We start from the raw sequence: 20,769 nt of genomic DNA, 5'->3' as shown, positions 1-20,769 counted from the left end.
TAGTATGCTTTGTAGTACTCTTTGTAGTAAGCTGTGTAGTACTCTTTGTAGTAAGCTGTGTAGTACTCTTTGTAGTAAGCTGTGTAGTAAGCTGTGTAGTACTCTTTGTAGTAAGCTGTGTAGTACTCTTTGTAGTAAGCTGTGTAGTACTCTATCTAGTGCTCTTTGCAGTACTCTTTGTAGTATGCTTTGTAGTACTCTTCGTAGTATGCTTTGTAGTAAGCTGTGTAGTACTCTTTGTAGTATGCTTTGTAGTACTCTATGTAGTACTCTTTGTAGTACTCTTTGTAATAAGTTGTGTAGTACTCTTTGTAGTACTCTGTGTAGTACTCTATGAAGTACTCTATGTAGTACTCTTTGTAATAAGTTGTGTAGTACTCTTTGTAGTACTCTATGTAGTACTCTTTGTAGTACTCTTTGTAGTAAGCTGTGTAGTACTATATGTAGTACTCTTCGTGGTATGCTTTGTAGTAAGCTGTGTAGTACTCTGTGTAGTACTCTGTGTAGTACTCTTTGTAATAAGTTGTGTAGTACTCTATGTAGTACTCTTTGTAGTACTCTGTGTTGTACTCTTTGTAATAAGTTGTGTAGTACTCTTTGTAGTACTCTGTGTCGTACTCTGTGTAGTACTCTATGTAGTATGCTTTGTAGTACTTCATGTCATACTCTTTGTAGTATGCTTTGTAGTAATCTATGTAGTACTCTTTGTAGTACTATATGTATTACTCTTTGTAGTATGCTTTGTAGTACTCTATGTAGTATGCTTTTTAGTATGCTTTGTAGTACTCTATCTAGTATGCTTTGTAGTACTCTAAGTAATACTCTTTGTAGTACTCTATGTATTATTCTTTGTAGTATGCTTTGTAGTACTCTTCGTAGTATGCTTTGTAGTAAGCTGTGTAGTACTCTTTGTAGTATGCTTTGTAGTACTCTTCGTAGTATGCTTTGTAGTAAGCTGTGTAGTACTCTTTGTAGTATGCTTTGTAGTACTCTATGTAGTACTCTTTGTAGTACTCTTTGTAATAAGTTGTGTAGTACTCTTTGTAGTACTCTGTGTAGTACTCTATGAAGTACTCTATGTAGTACTCTATGTAGTACTCTTTGTAATAAGTTGTGTAGTACTCTTTGTAGTACTCTTTGTAGTACTCTTTGTAATAAGTTGTGTAGTACTCTTTGTAGTACTCTATGTCGTACTCTGTGTCGTACTCTGTGTAGTACTCTGTGTAGTACTCTTTGTCGTCTGCTTTGTAGTAATCTATGTAGTACTCTTTGTAGTACTATATGTATTACTCTTTGTAGTATGGTTTGTAGTACTCTATGTAGTACTCTTTGTAGTACTCTGTGTCGTACTCTCTCATACTCTGTGTAGTACTCTTTGTAGTACTCTATGTAGTACTCTTTGTAGTATGCTTTGTAGTACTCTTTGTAGTACTATATGTATTACTCTTTGTAGTATGCGTTGTATTACTCTTTGTAGTACTCTATGTAGTATGCTTTGTAGTAAGCTGTGTAGTACTCTTTGTAGTAAGCTGTGTAGTACTCTATGTAGTACTCTATGTAGTACTATGTAGTACTCTTTGTAGTATGCTTTGTAGTACTCTTTGTAGTAAGCTGTGTAGTACTCTATGTAGTACTCTTTGTAATAAGTTGTGTAGTACTCTTTGTAGTACTCTGTGTAGTACTCTTTGTAGTACTCTTTGTAGTAAGCTGTGTAGTAATCTGTGTAATAAGTTGTGTAGTACTCTTTGTAGTACTCTATGTAGTATGCTTTGTAGAACTCTGTGTTGTACTCTTTGTAGTACTCTGTGTAGTACTCTTTGTAGTACTCTGTGTAGTACTATTTGTAGTACTCTATGTCGTATGCTTTGTAGTACTCTATGTAGTACTCTTTGTAATAAGTTGTGTAGTACTCTTTGTAGTACTCTGTGTCGTACTCTGTGTAGTACTCTGTGTAGTACTCTTTGTAGTACTCTGTGTAGTACTCTTCTTAGTACTCTTTGTAATAAGTTGTGTAGTACTCTTTGTAGTACTCTGTGTAGTACTCTATGAAGTACTCGTTGTAGTACTCTATGTAGTACTCTTTGTAATAAGTTGTGTAGTACTCTTTGTAGTACTCTGTGTCGTACTCTGTGTAGTACTCTGTGTAGTACTCTTTGTAGTAAGCTGTGTAGTACTCTTCTTAGTACTCTTTGTAATAAGTTGTGTAGTACTCTTTGTAGTACTCTGTGTAGTACTCTATGAAGTACTCGTTGTAGTACTCTATGTAGTACTCTTTGTAATAAGTTGTGTAGTACTCTTTGTAGTACTCTGTGTCGTACTCTGTGTAGTACTCTGTGTAGTACTCTTTGTAGTACTCTGTGTAGTACTCTTTGTAGTACTCTTTGTAGTACTCTGTGTTGTTTGCCGTACCTTCTGCAGTCTGTATCCCTCCTCACAGGTGAACAGCATGTGATCCTTAAAGGAGTATACTGATTGGAGGGGATTCATCAAAGCATGGGGCGGAGCTTCAGGGACCACACACTGACTTCCTGTTAGGACAAAAAAAAAGCTTATGAGTGTATGTTTGTGTGCATGTGTGTACGTGTAGTTGTGTAGTGTGCACACCTGTAGATGTGTGTAGATGTGTGTAGTGTGCACACCTGTAGATGTGTGTGTAGATGTGTGTTAGTACGTATTTTCATGGATTCATTCATCTTGATCATTTTGTGGACATATCTTTAAATTGTGTCAACCATCTCACAGTAATTCTTCTTTTGGGTCTGTGAAGCTGTAACCTTATATGGGTGAAGCACCTAAGTAGTAGCAGATCTATGTTTGGAGAGGAGCCAACTATATGTTGTCAACAACTGTTTGCTAGACAGAGAGTCTACATCTGATACGTATACAAATCAGTGTCATCTTTATTGTTTTATAGTGATGTACCCAAATGGAAAGGAATTTGTGGGCTGTACCTTCTAGCAGAATATAAGCAGCACTGTGTGATGAAGACTTTGCCACTTTGCCAATGATTGTCAATGATTGTGAGATGTTGGTCAGCATGGGTCAGCGATGGTCTGCACTTTGTCAGCCATGTGTGTTGTGTTTTTGTGTTGTCTGACCATGGCTGAATAAATCTAAGATGATCTACAGTCTGTTTCACATTTCATAATTGTCCATCTACTACAGAAATAACCCCCACCTAACAATGTGTGTAGTGTGCACACCTGTAGATGTGTGTGTGTAGATGTGTGTAGTGTGCACACTTGTAGATGTGTGTGTGTAGATGTGTGTAGTGTGCACACCTGTAGATGTGTGTGTAGATGTGTGTAGATGTGTGTGTAGATGTGTGTGTAGATGTGTGTAGTGTGCACACCTGTAGATGTGTATTTGATCCTCCAGCCCGTGTTGTCTCCTGAGTTGTCGCTGTGGAAGACGACAGTGATGATGTTTGTGTCGGTCTGAATCTCTCCTGGAGATCGATCTCCACAGAACGGACCGAACTCTGTGCTGCCCGCTTTGATCTGAAGCACACACACACACACACACACACACACACACACACACACACACACACACACACACACACACACACACACAGCTGAATCCAAAGATGTGTGTGTGTGTGTGTGTGTGTCTGTGCTCTCCTCACCTTGACGTGGTCGTACGGGCAGATGATGTCGGGATGATCCTCCACGTCAAAGTGGGGGTCAAAAAAGAGGCGGAGCCTGAGGCCCTGCTCCACCTCGATCCTGTACAAACATTCAGAGCTCTTTGGGTAAGGAGACGGGAAGTCCACACTGCTCAGAACACCGGAGCATTCCCTGAACACACCACCACTGCACTCCACTGAACACACACACACACACACACACACACACACACACACACATTAATGATTAGGCTGCTTTCACACGAGAGTGATGTCATTCATGTCAGTGTTTACGTCAATTTATTAACTCAACTATGAACCATACAGGCAGCTGAGTTTATGTAAGAGGGCAAAGGTAGAGACACACCTGATCCAATGTTGTGTATTGTTGTGTTGTGTATTGTTGTGTTGTGTATTGTTGTGTTATTTATTGTTGTGTTGTGTATTGTTGTGTTGTGTATTGTTGTGTTATTTATTGTTGTGTTGTGTATTGTTGTGTTATTTATTGTTGTGTATTGTTGTGTTGTGTATTGTTGTGTTGTGTATTGTTGTGTTATTTATTGTTGTGTTGTGTATTGTTGTGTTGTGTATTGTTGTGTTGTGTATTGTTGTGTTATTTATTGTTGTGTTGTGTATTGTTGTGTTGGGTATTGTTGTGTTATTTATTGTTGTGTTGTGTATTGTTGTGTTGTGTATTGTTGTGTTGTGTATTGTTGTGTTATTTATTGTTGTGTATTGTTGTGTTGTGTATTGTTGTGTTGTGTATTGTTGTGTTATTTATTGTTGTGTTGTGTATTGTTGTGTTGTGTATTGTTGTGTTGTGTATTGTTGTGTTATTTATTGTTGTGTTGTGTATTGTTGTGTTGGGTATTGTTGTGTTATTTATTGTTGTGTTGTGTATTGTTGTGTTGTGTATTGTTGTGTTATTTATTGTTGTGTTGTGTATTGTTGTGTTATTTATTGTTGTGTTGTGTATTGTTGTGTTGTGTATTGTTGTGTTATTTATTGTTGTGTTGTGTATTGTTGTGTTGTGTATTGTTGTGTTATTTATTGTTGTGTTGTGTATTGTTGTGTTGTGTATTGTTGTGTTATTTATTGTTGTGTTGTGTATTGTTGTGTTGTGTATTGTTGTGTTATTTATTGTTGTGTTGCGTATTGTTGTGTTGTGTATTGTTGTGCTGTGTATTGTTGTGTTGTGTATTGTTGTTATTTATTGTTGTGTTGTGTATTGTTGTGTTGTGTATTGTTGTGTTATTTATTGTTGTGTTGTGTATTGTTGTGTTGTGTATTGTTGTGTTGTGTATTGTTGTGTTATTTATTGTTGTGTTGTGTATTGTTGTGTTGTGTATTGTTGTGTTATTTATTGTTGTGTTATTTATTGTTGTGTTGTGTATTGTTGTGTTATTTATTGTTGTGTTGCATATTGTTGTGTTGTGTATTGTTGTGCTGTGTATTGTTGTGTTGTGTATTGTTGTGTTATTTATTGTTGTGTTGTGTATTGTTGTGTTATTTATTGTTGTGTTGTGTATGGTTGTGTTGTGTATTGTTGTGTTGTGTATTGTTGTGTTGTGTATTGTTGTGTTGTGTATTGTTGTGTTATTTATTGTTGTGTTGTGTATTGTTGTGTTGTGTATTGTTGTGTTATTTATTGTTGTGTTGTGTATTGTTGTGTTATTTATTGTTGTGCTGTGTATTGTTGTGTTGTGTATTGTTGTGTTATTTATTGTTGTGTTGTGTATTGTTGTGTTATTTATTGTTGTGTTGTGTATTGTTGTGTTGTGTATTGTTGTGTTATTTATTGTTGTGTTGTGTATTGTTGTGTTGTGTATTGTTGTGTTGTGTATTGCTGTGTTATTTATTGTTGTGTTGTGTATTGTTGTGTTGTGTATTGTTGTGTTGTGTATTGTTGTGTTATTTATTGTTGTGTTATTTATTGTTGTGTTGTGTATTGTTGTGTTATTTATTGTTGTGTTGCGTATTGTTGTGTTGTGTATTGTTGTGCTGTGTATTGTTGTGTTGTGTATTGTTGTGTTATTTATTGTTGTGTTGTGTATTGTTGTGTTATTTATTGTTGTGTTGTGTATTGTTGTGTTGTGTATTGTTGTGTTGTGTATTGTTGTGTTGTGTATTGTTGTGTTGTGTATTGTTGTGTTATTTATTGTTGTGTTGTGTATTGTTGTGTTATTTATTGTTGTGTTATTTATTGTTGTGTTGTGTATTGTTGTGTTGTGTATTGTTGTGTTATTTATTGTTGTGTTGTGTATTGTTGTGTTGTGTATTGTTGTGTTATTTATTGTTGTGTTGTGTATTGTTGTGTTGTGTATTGTTGTGTTATTTATTGTTGTGTTGTGTATTGTTGTGTTGTGTATTGTTGTGTTATTTATTGTTGTGTTGTGTATTGTTGTGTTGTGTATTGTTGTGTTATTTATTGTTGTGTTGCGTATTGTTGTGTTGTGTATTGTTGTGCTGTGTATTGTTGTGTTGTGTATTGTTGTTATTTATTGTTGTGTTGTGTATTGTTGTGTTGTGTATTGTTGTGTTATTTATTGTTGTGTTGTGTATTGTTGTGTTGTGTATTGTTGTGTTGTGTATTGTTGTGTTATTTATTGTTGTGTTGTGTATTGTTGTGTTGTGTATTGTTGTGTTATTTATTGTTGTGTTATTTATTGTTGTGTTGTGTATTGTTGTGTTATTTATTGTTGTGTTGCATATTGTTGTGTTGTGTATTGTTGTGCTGTGTATTGTTGTGTTGTGTATTGTTGTGTTATTTATTGTTGTGTTGTGTATTGTTGTGTTATTTATTGTTGTGTTGTGTATGGTTGTGTTGTGTATTGTTGTGTTGTGTATTGTTGTGTTGTGTATTGTTGTGTTGTGTATTGTTGTGTTATTTATTGTTGTGTTGTGTATTGTTGTGTTGTGTATTGTTGTGTTATTTATTGTTGTGTTGTGTATTGTTGTGTTATTTATTGTTGTGCTGTGTATTGTTGTGTTGTGTATTGTTGTGTTATTTATTGTTGTGTTGTGTATTGTTGTGTTATTTATTGTTGTGTTGTGTATTGTTGTGTTGTGTATTGTTGTGTTATTTATTGTTGTGTTGTGTTGTGTATTGTTGTGTTGTGTATTGCTGTGTTATTTATTGTTGTGTTGTGTATTGTTGTGTTGTGTATTGTTGTGTTGTGTATTGTTGTGTTGTGTATTGTTGTGTTATTTATTGTTGTGTTATTTATTGTTGTGTTGTGTATTGTTGTGTTATTTATTGTTGTGTTGCGTATTGTTGTGTTGTGTATTGTTGTGCTGTGTATTGTTGTGTTGTGTATTGTTGTGTTATTTATTGTTGTGTTGTGTATTGTTGTGTTATTTATTGTTGTGTTGTGTATTGTTGTGTTGTGTATTGTTGTGTTGTGTATTGTTGTGTTGTGTATTGTTGTGTTGTGTATTGTTGTGTTATTTATTGTTGTGTTGTGTATTGTTGTGTTATTTATTGTTGTGTTATTTATTGTTGTGTTGTGTATTGTTGTGTTGTGTATTGTTGTGTTATTTATTGTTGTGTTGTGTATTGTTGTGTTGTGTATTGTTGTGTTATTTATTGTTGTGTTGTGTATTGTTGTGTTGTGTATTGTTGTGTTATTTATTGTTGTGTTGTGTATTGTTGTGTTGTGTATTGTTGTGTTATTTATTGTTGTGTTGTGTATTGTTGTGTTGTGTATTGTTGTGTTATTTATTGTTGTGTTGCGTATTGTTGTGTTGTGTATTGTTGTGCTGTGTATTGTTGTGTTGTGTATTGTTGTGTTATTTATTGTTGTGTTGTGTATTGTTGTGTTGTGTATTGTTGTGTTATTTATTGTTGTGTTGTGTATTGTTGTGTTGTGTATTGTTGTGTTGTGTATTGTTGTGTTATTTATTGTTGTGTTGTGTATTGTTGTGTTATTTATTGTTGTGTTATTTATTGTTGTGTTGTGTATTGTTGTGTTGTGTATTGTTGTGTTATTTATTGTTGTGTTGTGTATTGTTGTGTTGTGTATTGTTGTGTTATTTATTGTTGTGTTGTGTATTGTATCAAACTCTCTCTGGGGTAAATAAACAAAATCATTAGAAATAAAGAAAGTCAAACGCTCCACGCAGCCTAAAATTGTGTGTTCCTCTGAGTGTGTGTCTCCTCCAAACAGAAACACGACCGACATGTAAACATTTACAACCAATCAGCAGCTCTTATCAGTCTCACAGAGGTCAGAGGTCATAGTCTGAGCAGAAGCGTGACCTATGACCTCTTTTAAAGCTCGACCACATTGTTCCATCCAATCATATCAAAGCTACCATCCATGTGTGTACCACCTCTTTTGGTCCACACGGGGACTTGAACCCTCCAGTTCCCAAGCCTAGTCCCCACCCACTGTACTGCCGTCCAATCGTATCTCAGAGGTCAGAATTTTAGGATCAGCTGTTTTTTCTAAACTCACAAACTGCACTTTAAAGCTCTGAACATAAAACAGGTTCAGGACGTCAGTGACCCCTCTCCTCAAACACTGACGCCCTGACACTGACAGCAGACTGTAATCAGGATCAAGCTGAAGGAATTCTGCTGCGAACACAACAACACACAGGTCACACAAATACACACAGGTCACACACAAACACACACACAGATCACATGGAAACATGTAAAAGCTCCTTATGTTAGAAAATCTACGACACACAGTGTGACAGTTTAATTCCTCAGGATTAAAACTCAACCAGGTCAACTGACTTCCACTTAAAGTCTACCCAACAACATAATCCACTCAAACACAACGTCCACTTCACTCTCTCTGTCAGTCCTGTTTAGGATTATACATACATCTATATAACATCTACAGTATATACATCTATCTACATTATATGCACCTACATTAAATACATCTATATTATATACACCTACATTATATACATCTATATTATATACACCTACATTAAATACATCTATATTATATACACCTACATTAAATACATCTATATTATATACATCTACATTATATAAATCTATATTATATACACCTACATTAAATACATCTATATTATATACACCTACATTATATACATCTATATTATATACACCTACATTAAATACATCTATATTATATACACCTACATTATATACATCTATATTATATACACCTACATTAAATACATCTATATTATATACACCTACATTATATACATCTATATTATATACACCTACATTAAATACATCTATATTATATACACCTACATTATATACATCTATATTATATACACCTACATTAAATACATCTATATTATATACACCTACATTATATACATCTATATTATATACATCTACATTATATAAATCTATATTATATACATCTACGTTATACATATATCTATATTATATACACCTACATTATATACATCTATATTATCAATCAATCAATCAATTTTTGTTTGTATAGCGTCAACTCATAACAAGTGTTATCTCGAGACACTTTACAAAAAGCAGGTAAAAGACCTTACTTACTGTTATGTTACAAAAAGCAGGTAAAAGACCTTACTTACTGTTATGTTACAAAAAGCAGGTAAAAGACCTTACTCATTGTTATGTTACAAAAAGCAGGTAAAAGACCTTACTCATTGTTATGTTACAAAAAGCAGGTAAAAGACCTTACTCATTGTTATGTTACAAAGATCCGGCCTATCCATCATGAGCACTTTAGCAAAGCAGAAAAAGTTACAGTGGTAAGAAAAAAACTTTGTTATTAAAAGGCAGAAATCTTCGGCCGGATCCCCGGCTCATGACGAAACAGCCTTCACAGGCCTAGACTGCACCGGGCTTGGAAGGGGATAGGGGGAGAGATGGGATAAGATGCAGGAAGAGGGATAGGGAGCAAGGGGGTGGGGGGAGACAAGCCGTCCATCAACAATCCGGTGAGGGGGAGGGTTGTTCTGGCAGGCCGTCAACCAACGATCTCGAGGAGCCTAAGAGAGCTCAAGAGCTCCCAGGAAAGTAGGTGGTATACATCTACATAATATACATCTACATGTATATACATCTATATTATATACAGCTACATTATATACATCTACATGTATATACATCTACATGTATATACATCTACATTATATACATCTACATTACATACATCTATATTCACATCCAGCTCACCTGTGCAAGTGCGGTTGTCAGAGTGCAGCAGGTAACCATAGCGACAGGAGCAGTAGTATCCTCCGATGTAGTTGTGACAGAAGTGATCACAGAGCAGGTTTTCGTCTGCACGCTCGCTGCACTCATCAACATCTGTAAACAAACAAAAAACTAAATCTGAACACTGGTCTTTGACATCTCACTCTGCGTCTTTATTATCGGACCAAATAGTGACATCTCACTCTGCGTCTTTATTATCGGACCAAAGCGTGACATCTCACTCTGTGTCTTTATTATCGGACCAAAGCGTGACATCTCACTCTGCGTCTTTACTTTCAGACCAAATAGTGACTCTGTTGGGGGCGCGCTGGTGGCGCAGTGGCAGGGAGCGCATCCCATGTGTTGAGAGTCTCGTCTCGAGCGGTAGGCCCGGGTTCGCCTCCACCCGTGGCCCCTTTCCACATGTCATTCCCTACTCTCTCTCTCTGGTTTCTGACTCTATCCACTGTCCTCTCTCTCTCTCTGGTTTCTGACTCTATCCACTGTCCTCTCTCTCCCTGGTTTCAGACTCTATCCACTGTCCTCTCTCTCTCTGGTTTCAGACTCTATCCACTGTCCTCTCTCTCTCTCTGGTTTCAGACTCTATCCACTGTCCTCTCTCTCTCTCTGGTTTCAGACTCTATCCACTGTCCTCTCTCTCTCTGGTTTCAGACTCTATCCACTGTCCTCTCTCTCTCTGGTTTCAGACTCTATCCACTGTCCTCTCTCTCTCTGGTTTCAGACTCTATCCACTGTCCTCTCTCTCTCTGGTTTCAGACTCTATCCACTGTCCTCTCTCTCTCTCTGGTTTCAGACTCTATCCACTGTCCTCTCTCTCTCCCTGGTTTCAGACTCTATCCACTGTCCTCTCTCTCTCTGGTTTCAGACTCTATCCACTGTCCTCTCTCTCTCTGGTTTCAGACTCTATCCACTGTCCTCTCTCTCTCTGGTTTCAGACTCTATCCACTGTCCTCTCTCTCTCTGGTTTCAGACTCTATCCACTGTCCTCTCTCTTTCTGGTTTCTGACTCTATCCACTGTCCTCTCTCTCTCTGGTTTCTGACTCTATCCACTGTCCTCTCTCTCTCTCTCTGGTTTCTGACTCTATCCACTGTCCTCTCTCTCTCTCTGGTTTCAGACTCTATCCACTGTCCTCTCTCTCTCTGGTTTCTGACTCTATCCACTGTCCTCTCTCTCTCTGGTTTCTGACTCTATCCACTGTCCTCTCTCTCTCTCCCTGGTTTCTGACTCTATCCACTGTCCTCTCTCTCTCTCTGGTTTCAGACTCTATCCACTGTCCTCTCTCTCTCTCTCTGGTTTCAGACTCTATCCACTGTCCTCTCTCTCTCTCCCTGGTTTCTGACTCTATCCACTGTCCTCTCTCTCTCTCTGGTTTCTGACTCTATCCACTGTCCTCTCTCTCTCTGGTTTCTGACTCTATCCACTGTCCTCTCTCTCTCTCTGGTTTCAGACTCTATCCACTGTCCTCTCTCTCTCTCTCTGGTTTCAGACTCTATCCACTGTCCTCTCTCTCTCTCTGGTTTCTGACTCTATCCACTGTCCTCTCTCTCTCTCTCTGGTTTCAGACTCTATCCACTGTCCTCTCTCTCTCTCCCTGGTTTCTGACTCTATCCACTGTCCTCTCTCTCTCTCCCTGGTTTCTGACTCTATCCACTGTCCTCTCTCTCTCTGGTTTCAGACTCTATCCACTGTCCTCTCTCTCTCTGATTTCTGACTCTATCCACTGTCCTCTCTCTCTCTCTCTGGTTTCTGACTCTATCCACTGTCCTCTCTCTCTCTGGTTTCAGACTCTATCCACTGTCCTCTCTCTCTCTCTCTGGTTTCTGACTCTATCCACTGTCCTCTCTCTCTCTGGTTTCAGACTCTATCCACTGTCCTCTCTCTCTCTCTCTGGTTTCTGACTCTATCCACTGTCCTCTCTCTCTCTCCCTGGTTTCTGACTCTATCCACTGTCCTCTCTCTCTCTCTGGTTTCTGACTCTATCCACTGTCCTCTCTCTCTCTGATTTCTGACTCTATCCACTGTCCTCTCTCTCTCTGATTTCTGACTCTATCCACTGTCCTCTCTCTCTCTGATTTCTGACTCTATCCACTGTCCTCTCTCTCTCTCTCTGGTTTCAGACTCTATCCACTGTCCTCTCTCTCTCTGGTTTCTGACTCTATCCACTGTCCTCTCTCTCTCTGGTTTCAGACTCTATCCACTGTCCTCTCTCTCTCTGGTTTCAGACTCTATCCACTGTCCTCTCTCTCTCTCTGGTTTCTGACTCTATCCACTGTCCTCCCTCTCTCTGGTTTCTGACTCTATCCACTGTCCTCTCTCTCTCTCTGACTCTATCCACTGTCCTCTCTCTCTGGTTTCTGACTCTATCCACTGTCCTCTCTCTCTCTCTCTGGTTTCAGACTCTATCCACTGTCCTCTCTCTTTCTGGTTTCTGACTCTATCCACTGTCCTCTCTCTCTCTCTCTGGTTTCTGACTCTATCCACTGTCCTCTCTCTCTCTCTCTGGTTTCTGACTCTATCCACTGTCCTCTCTCTCTCTGGTTTCAGACTCTATCCACTGTCCTCTCTCTCTCTCTGGTTTCTGACTCTATCCACTGTCCTCCCTCTCTCTGGTTTCTGACTCTATCCACTGTCCTCTCTCTCTCTCTGACTCTATCCACTGTCCTCTCTCTCTGGTTTCAGACTCTATCCACTGTCCTCTCTCTCTCTCTCTGGTTTCTGACTCTATCCACTGTCCTCTCTCTTTCTGGTTTCTGACTCTATCCACTGTCCTCTCTCTCTCTCTCTGGTTTCTGACTCTATCCACTGTCCTCTCTCTTTCTGGTTTCAGACTCTATCCACTGTCCTCTCTCTCTCTCTCTGGTTTCTGACTCTATCCACTGTCCTCTCTCTCTCTCTGGTTTCTGACTCTATCCACTGTCCTCTCTCTCTCTGATTTCTGACTCTATCCACTGTCCTCTCTCTCTCTCTGGTTTCTGACTCTATCCACTGTCCTCTCTCTCTCCCTGGTTTCTGACTCTATCCACTGTCCCCTCTCTCTCTCTGGTTTCTGACTCTATCCACTGTCCTCTCTCTCTCTGGTTTCAGACTCTATCCACTGTCCTCTCTCTCTCTCTGGTTTCTGACTCTATCCACTGTCCTCTCTCTCTCTGGTTTCAGACTCTATCCACTGTCCTCTCTCTCTCTGGTTTCAGACTCTATCCACTGTCCTCTCTCTCTCTCTCTGGTTTCTGACTCTATCCACTGTCCTCTCCCTCTCTCTGGTTTCTGACTCTATCCACTGTCCTCCCTCTCTCTGGTTTCTGACTCTATCCACTGTCCTCTCTCTCTCTCTGGTTTCAGACTCTATCCACTGTCCTCTCTCTCTCTGGTTTCTGACTCTATCCACTGTCCTCTCTCTCTCTGGTTTCAGACTCTATCCACTGTCCTCTCTCTCTCTGGTTTCTGACTCTATCCACTGTCCTCTCTCTCTCTCTGGTTTCTGACTCTATCCACTGTCCTCTCTCTCTCTCTGGTTTCTGACTCTATCCACTGTCCTCTCTCTCTCTCTGGTTTCAGACTCTATCCACTGTCCTCTCTCTCTGGTTTCTGACTCTATCCACTGTCCTCTCTCTCTCTCTGGTTTCTGACTCTATCCACTGTCCTCTCTCTCTCTGGTTTCTGACTCTATCCACTGTCCTCTCTCTCTCTCTCTGGTTTCTGACTCTATCCACTGTCCTCTCTCTCTGGTTTCTGACTCTATCCACTGTCCTCTCTCTCTCTGGTTTCTGACTCTATCCACTGTCCTCTCTCTCTCTGGTTTCAGACTCTATCCACTGTCCTCTCTCTCTGGTTTCTGACTCTATCCACTGTCCTCTCTCTCTCTCTCTGGTTTCTGACTCTATCCACTGTCCTCTCTCTCTCTGGTTTCTGAGTCTATCCACTGTCCTCTCTCTCTCTCTCTGGTTTCAGACTCTATCCACTGTCCTCTCTCTCTCTGGTTTCAGACTCTATCCACTGTCCTCTCTCTCTCTCTGGTTTCAGACTCTATCCACTGTCCTCTCTCTCTCTCTGGTTTCTGACTCTATCCACTGTCCTCTCTCTCTCTCTCTGGTTTCTGACTCTATCCACTGTCCTCTCTCTCTCTCTCTGGTTTCTGACTCTATCCACTGTCCTCTCTCTCTCTGGTTTCAGACTCTATCCACTGTCCTCTCTCTCTGGTTTCTGACTCTATCCACTGTCCTCTCTCTCTCTCTGGTTTCTGACTCTATCCACTGTCCTCTCTCTCTCTCTGGTTTCTGACTCTATCCACTGTCCTCTCTCTCTCTCTGGTTTCAGACTCTATCCACTGTCCTCTCTCTCTGGTTTCTGACTCTATCCACTGTCCTCTCTCTCTCTCTCTGGTTTCTGACTCTATCCACTGTCCTCTCTCTCTCTCTCTGGTTTCTGACTCTATCCACTGTCCTCTCTCTCTCTGGTTTCAGACTCTATCCACTGTCCTCTCTCTCTCTGGTTTCTGACTCTATCCACTGTCCTCTCTCTCTCTGGTTTCAGACTCTATCCACTGTCCTCTCTCTCTGGTTTCTGACTCTATCCACTGTCCTCTCTCTCTCTCTCTGGTTTCTGACTCTATCCACTGTCCTCTCTCTCTCTCTGGTTTCTGACTCTATCCACTGTCCTCTCTCTCTCTCTCTGGTTTCTGACTCTATCCACTGTCCTCTCTCTCTCTGGTTTCAGACTCTATCCACTGTCCTCTCTCTCCCTGGTTTCTGACTCTATCCACTGTCCTCTCTCTCTCTCTGGTTTCTGACTCTATCCACTGTCCTCTCTCTCTCTCTGGTTTCTGACTCTATCCACTGTCCTCTCTCTCTCTGGTTTCTGACTCTATCCACTGTCCTCTCTCTCTCTGGTTTCTGACTCTATCCACTGTCCTCTCTCTGCATTAAAGGCATGAAAAGCCCAAAATAAATCTTAAAAAAAAAAATAGTGACTCTGTTGGACGTCTGATGGTTACAGTTATAACCCTGGTTCTCTGAACAGACGTCTGACCCCCCTCAACAGCCCCCTCCTCCTCAGACGACCCCCTAACAACCCCCTCCTCCTCCTCCTCCTCCTGCTCTTCCTCTTCCTCCGACGGCCTCTCCATAACAGCTGATCAGGTGAGAAGCCAGCTGAGGAAGATCAGGGTGAGGAAGGCCACAGGTCCCGACAGCATCAGCTCCAGACTCCTGAAGGACTGTGCAGACCAGCTCTGTGAGGTTCTTCTGCACATCTTCAACCTGAAGCTGAGACTGGAGAGGGTCCCGACTCTGTGGAAGACTTCCTGCGTGGTGCCAGTCCCAAAGACATCTCACCCCAGAGAGCCTAACCACTTCACACCTGTGGCCCTCACCTCTCACCTGATGAAGACCATGGAGAGGATTGTCCTCAACAAACTCCGCCCCCTGGTGACTTCAAATCTGGATCCTCTGCAGTTTGCCTACCAGCCGAACATCGGGGTGGATGACGCATCTACCTGCTGCAGAGATCCTGGACTCACCAGGAGAACACCGGCAGCACTGTGAGGGTCTCCAGTGCCTTCAACACCATCCAGCCTGCACTGCTCAGGGGGAAGCTAGAGAGGGCGGGAGTGGACTGTCACCTGGCTACCTCACCAACAGACCACAGTACGTGAGGCTTCAGGACTGTGAGTCTGACATGGTGGTCTGCAGGACATGGGCCCCGCAGGGGACAGTTCTCTCCCCTTTTCTCTTCACCCTGTACACCTCGGACTTCTGCTACAACTCTGGGAGCTGCCACCTGGGATACCTGGGTGTTCACCTCAACAACAAACTGGACTGGTCACACAACACCGACGTCCTGTACAAGAAGGGCCAAAGTTGACTTCACCTGCTGAGTCGACTGAGGTCCTTTGGAGTGTGCAGGACTCTGCTACGGACTTTTTATGACACTGTGGTGGTCTGCACTTTTCTATGCAGTGGTCTGCTGGGGAGGAGGGAGCACAGAGAGAGACAGGAAGAGACTGAACAGACTGGGCAGGAGGGCCAGTTCTGTCTTGGACTGTCCTCTGGACTCTGTAGAGGAGGTGAGTGAGAGGAGGATGTTAGTGAAGCTGACATCCATCATGGACAACCCCTCTCACCCCCTGCATGACACTGTGGGGGCCCTGTGGGGGCCCTGTGGGGGCCCTGAGCAGCTCCTTCAGCAGCAGACTCAGACACCCACCCTGCAAGACAGAGCACCACCACAGGTCGTTCATCCCATCTGAAGTCAGACTGTTTCATCAGACTGTTTCATCAGACTGTTTCGTCAGACTGTTTCGTCAGACTGTTTCATCAGACTGTTTCATCAGACTGTTTCATCAGACTGTTTCGTCAGACTGTTTCGTCAGACTGTTTCATCAGACTGTTTAATCAGACTGTTTCATCAGACTGTTTAATCAGACTGTTTAATCAGACTGTTTAATCAGACTGTTTCATCAGACTGTTTCATCAGACTGTTTCATCAGACTGTTTCATCAGACTGTTTCATCAGACTGTTTCATCAGACTGTTTCATCAGACTGTTTAATCAGACTGTTTAATCAGACTGTTTCATCAGACTGTTTCATCAGACTGTTTCATCAGACTGTTTCATCAGACTGTTTCATCAGACTGTTTAATCAGACTGTTTCATCAGACTGTTTCATCAGACTGTTTAATCAGACTGTTTCATCAGACTGTTTAATCAGACTGTTTAATCAGACTGTTTCATCAGACTGTTTCATCAGACTGTTTCATCAGACTGTTTAATCAGACTGTTTCATCAGACTGTTTAATCAGACTGTTTCATCAGACTGTTTCATCAGACTGTTTCATCAGACTGTTTAATCAGACTGTTTAATCAGACTGTTTCATCAGACTGTTTCATCAGACTGTTTAATCAGACTGTTTCGTCAGACTGTTTCGTCAGACTGTATCGTCAGACTGTTTCATCAGACTGTTTAATCAGACTGTTTAATCAGACTGTTTCATCAGACTGTTTAATCAGACTGTTTCATCAGACTGTTTAATCAGACTGTTTAATCAGACTGTTTCATCAGACTGTTTCATCAGACTGTTTCATCAGACTGTTTAATCAGACTGTTTCATCAGACTGTTTCATCAGACTGTTTCATCAGACTGTTTAATCAGACTGTTTCATCAGACTGTTTCATCAGACTGTTTCATCAGACTGTTTAATCAGACTGTTTCATCAGACTGTTTCATCAGACTGTTTAATCAGACTGTTTAATCAGACTGTTTAATCAGACTGTTTCATCAGACTGTTTAATCAGACTGTTTAGTCAGACTGTTTCGTCAGACTGTATCGTCAGACTGTTTCGTCAGACTGTTTAGTCAGACTGTTTCGTCAGACTGTATCGTCAGACTGTTTCGTCAGACTGTTTCGTCAGACTGTTTCGTCAGACTGTTTAATCAGACTGTTTCGTCAGACTGTTTCGTCAGACTGTTTCGTCAGACTGTTTCATCAGACTGTTTCATCAGACTGTTTCATCAGACTGTTTCATCAGACTGTATCATCAGACTGTTTCATCAGACTGTTTCATCAGACTGTTTCATCAGACTGTTTAATCAGACTGTTTCATCAGACTGTTTAATCAGACTGTTTCATCAGACTGTTTCGTCAGACTGTTTCGTCAGACTGTTTCGTCAGACTGTATCGTCAGACTGTTTCGTCAGACTGTTTCGTCAGACTGTTTCGTCAGACTGTTTAATCAGACTGTTTAATCAGACTGTTTCATCAGACTGTTTAATCAGACTGTTTCATCAGACTGTATCGTCAGACTGTTTCGTCAGACTGTTTCGTCAGACTGTTTCGTCAGACTGTTTCGTCAGACTGTTTAATCAGACTGTTTCGTCAGACTGTTTCATCAGACTGTTTCGTCAGACTGTTTCATCAGACTGTTTAATCAGACTGTTTCATCAGACTGTTTCATCAGACTGTTTCGTCAGACTGTTTCGTCAGACTGTTTCGTCAGACTGTTTCATCAGACTGTTTAATCAGACTGTTTCATCAGACTGTATCGTCAGACTGTTTCGTCAGACTGTTTCGTCAGACTGTTTCGTCAGACTGTTTCGTCAGACTGTTTAATCAGACTGTTTCGTCAGACTGTTTCGTCAGACTGTTTCGTCAGACTGTTTCATCAGACTGTTTAATCAGACTGTTTCGTCAGACTGTTTCGTCAGACTGTTTCGTCAGACTGTTTCGTCAGACTGTTTCGTCAGACTGTTTAATCAGACTGTTTCATCAGACTGTTTAATCAGACTGTTTAATCAGACTGTTTCATCAGACTGTTTAATCAGACTGTTTAATCAGACTGTTTCATCAGACTGTTTAATCAGACTGTTTAATCAGACTGTTTCATCAGACTGTTTCATCAGACTGTTTCATCAGACTGTTTAATCAGACTGTTTCATCAGACTGTTTAATCAGACTGTTTCATCAGACTGTTTCATCAGACTGTTTCATCAGACTGTTTAATCAGACTGTTTAATCAGACTGTTTCATCAGACTGTTTCATCAGACTGTTTAATCAGACTGTTTCGTCAGACTGTTTCGTCAGACTGTATCGTCAGACTGTTTCATCAGACTGTTTAATCAGACTGTTTAATCAGACTGTTTCATCAGACTGTTTCATCAGACTGTTTAATCAGACTGTTTAATCAGACTGTTTCATCAGACTGTTTAATCAGACTGTTTAATCAGACTGTTTCATCAGACTGTTTCATCAGACTGTTTCATCAGACTGTTTAATCAGACTGTTTCATCAGACTGTTTCATCAGACTGTTTCATCAGACTGTTTAATCAGACTGTTTCATCAGACTGTTTCATCAGACTGTTTCATCAGACTGTTTAATCAGACTGTTTCATCAGACTGTTTCATCAGACTGTTTCATCAGACTGTTTAATCAGACTGTTTAATCAGACTGTTTAATCAGACTGTTTAATCAGACTGTTTAATCAGACTGTTTCATCAGACTGTTTAATCAGACTGTTTAGTCAGACTGTTTCGTCAGACTGTATCGTCAGACTGTTTCGTCAGACTGTTTAGTCAGACTGTTTCGTCAGACTGTATCGTCAGACTGTTTCGTCAGACTGTTTCGTCAGACTGTTTCGTCAGACTGTTTAATCAGACTGTTTCGTCAGACTGTTTCGTCAGACTGTTTCATCAGACTGTTTCATCAGACTGTTTCATCAGACTGTTTCATCAGACTGTATCATCAGACTGTTTCATCAGACTGTTTCATCAGACTGTTTCATCAGACTGTTTAATCAGACTGTTTCATCAGACTGTTTAATCAGACTGTTTCATCAGACTGTTTCATCAGACTGTTTCGTCAGACTGTTTCGTCAGACTGTATCGTCAGACTGTTTCGTCAGACTGTTTCGTCAGACTGTTTCGTCAGACTGTTTAATCAGACTGTTTAATCAGACTGTTTCATCAGACTGTTTAATCAGACTGTTTCATCAGACTGTATCGTCAGACTGTTTCGTCAGACTGTTTCGTCAGACTGTTTCGTCAGACTGTTTCGTCAGACTGTTTAATCAGACTGTTTCGTCAGACTGTTTCGTCAGACTGTTTCGTCAGACTGTTTCATCAGACTGTTTAATCAGACTGTTTAATCAGACTGTTTCATCAGACTGTTTCATCAGACTGTTTAATCAGACTGTTTCGTCAGACTGTTTCGTCAGACTGTTTAATCAGACTGTTTCATCAGACTGTTTAATCAGACTGTTTCATCAGACTGTATCATCAGACTGTTTCGTCAGACTGTTTCGTCAGACTGTTTCGTCAGACTGTTTCGTCAGACTGTTTAATCAGACTGTTTCGTCAGACTGTTTCATCAGACTGTTTCGTCAGACTGTTTCATCAGACTGTTTAATCAGACTGTTTCATCAGACTGTTTCATCAGACTGTTTCGTCAGACTGTTTCGTCAGACTGTTTCGTCAGACTGTTTAATCAGACTGTTTCATCAGACTGTTTAATCAGACTGTTTCATCAGACTGTATCATCAGACTGTTTCGTCAGACTGTTTCGTCAGACTGTTTCGTCAGACTGTTTCGTCAGACTGTTTAATCAGACTGTTTCGTCAGACTGTTTCATCAGACTGTTTCGTCAGACTGTTTCATCAGACTGTTTAATCAGACTGTTTCATCAGACTGTTTCATCAGACTGTTTCGTCAGACTGTTTCGTCAGACTGTTTCGTCAGACTGTTTAATCAGACTGTTTCATCAGACTGTATCATCAGACTGTTTCATCAGACTGTTAATCAGATTGTTTCATCAGACTGTTTAATCAGACTGTTTAATCAGACTGTTTCATCAGACTGTTTCATCAGACTGTTTAATCAGACTGTTTCGTCATTTTACATTATTGTATTTTTTTATTTAAATGATGTAAATATGTTTGATTTGATTTTTAACTTCTATTTTTATTTTGAATAATTATTTTCCCGTCCCCTGTTTTTCTGGAGCTGCTGTAATGCACAGATTTCCCTCACAGGGATCAATGAAGTTTATCTGATGGTTCCAGTTATAACCCTGGTTCTCTTCTGCTCACCCACAGCGCTGTAGTGAGCCATGAATCCAGAGTATCTCTCCTCGTTGGAAAAGTCGGAGGTGAAGACGACACTGAGCGAGTTTCTGGGGGAGGTGATGAGCTGCTGAGACGGCACCACCTCCGTGTCTGTCTCCTCCCGACCACAAAACAACGCCAGCACCTCGCCATCCGCCTCCACCTGGAACACAACAGACAGCAAAATTCAAATGTTAAATTAGGAACACTGACATGTATGATCAGCTAGCTAGTCTCAGTCCACACTGTTATTGACTTTAAAGCTAGCTTAGTGTTCAGACAGATATCGTGTTGACACGTCGTATGTAGCAGCGCATTGGGTCACATGCCGGTCTCCCGGGTAAACCGGG

The 20,769-nt window shown here is 40.5% G+C and overlaps 1 protein-coding gene across 1 annotated transcript in view; it reads right to left on the bottom strand.

Annotated features, from left to right (window-relative positions):
* The window catches only part of masp1 (MBL associated serine protease 1), a 34,731-nt gene that overhangs the window by 7,736 nt on the left and 6,226 nt on the right, over positions 1-20,769 (bottom strand). Inside the window, 5 exon segments of the mRNA XM_065959984.1 lie at positions 2,410-2,528; positions 3,353-3,500; positions 3,629-3,825; positions 9,786-9,917; positions 20,405-20,582. Coding sequence (XP_065816056.1) covers positions 2,410-2,528; positions 3,353-3,500; positions 3,629-3,825; positions 9,786-9,917; positions 20,405-20,582 — 774 coding nt within the window.

The sequence above is a fragment of the Labrus bergylta genome, chromosome 11 (assembly GCF_963930695.1).
Source record: "Labrus bergylta chromosome 11, fLabBer1.1, whole genome shotgun sequence".
Lineage (NCBI taxonomy): Eukaryota > Metazoa > Chordata > Actinopteri > Labriformes > Labridae > Labrus > Labrus bergylta.
Note: the sequence above shows the minus strand (reverse complement) of the source record. Positions and strands in the feature narration are given on the sequence as shown.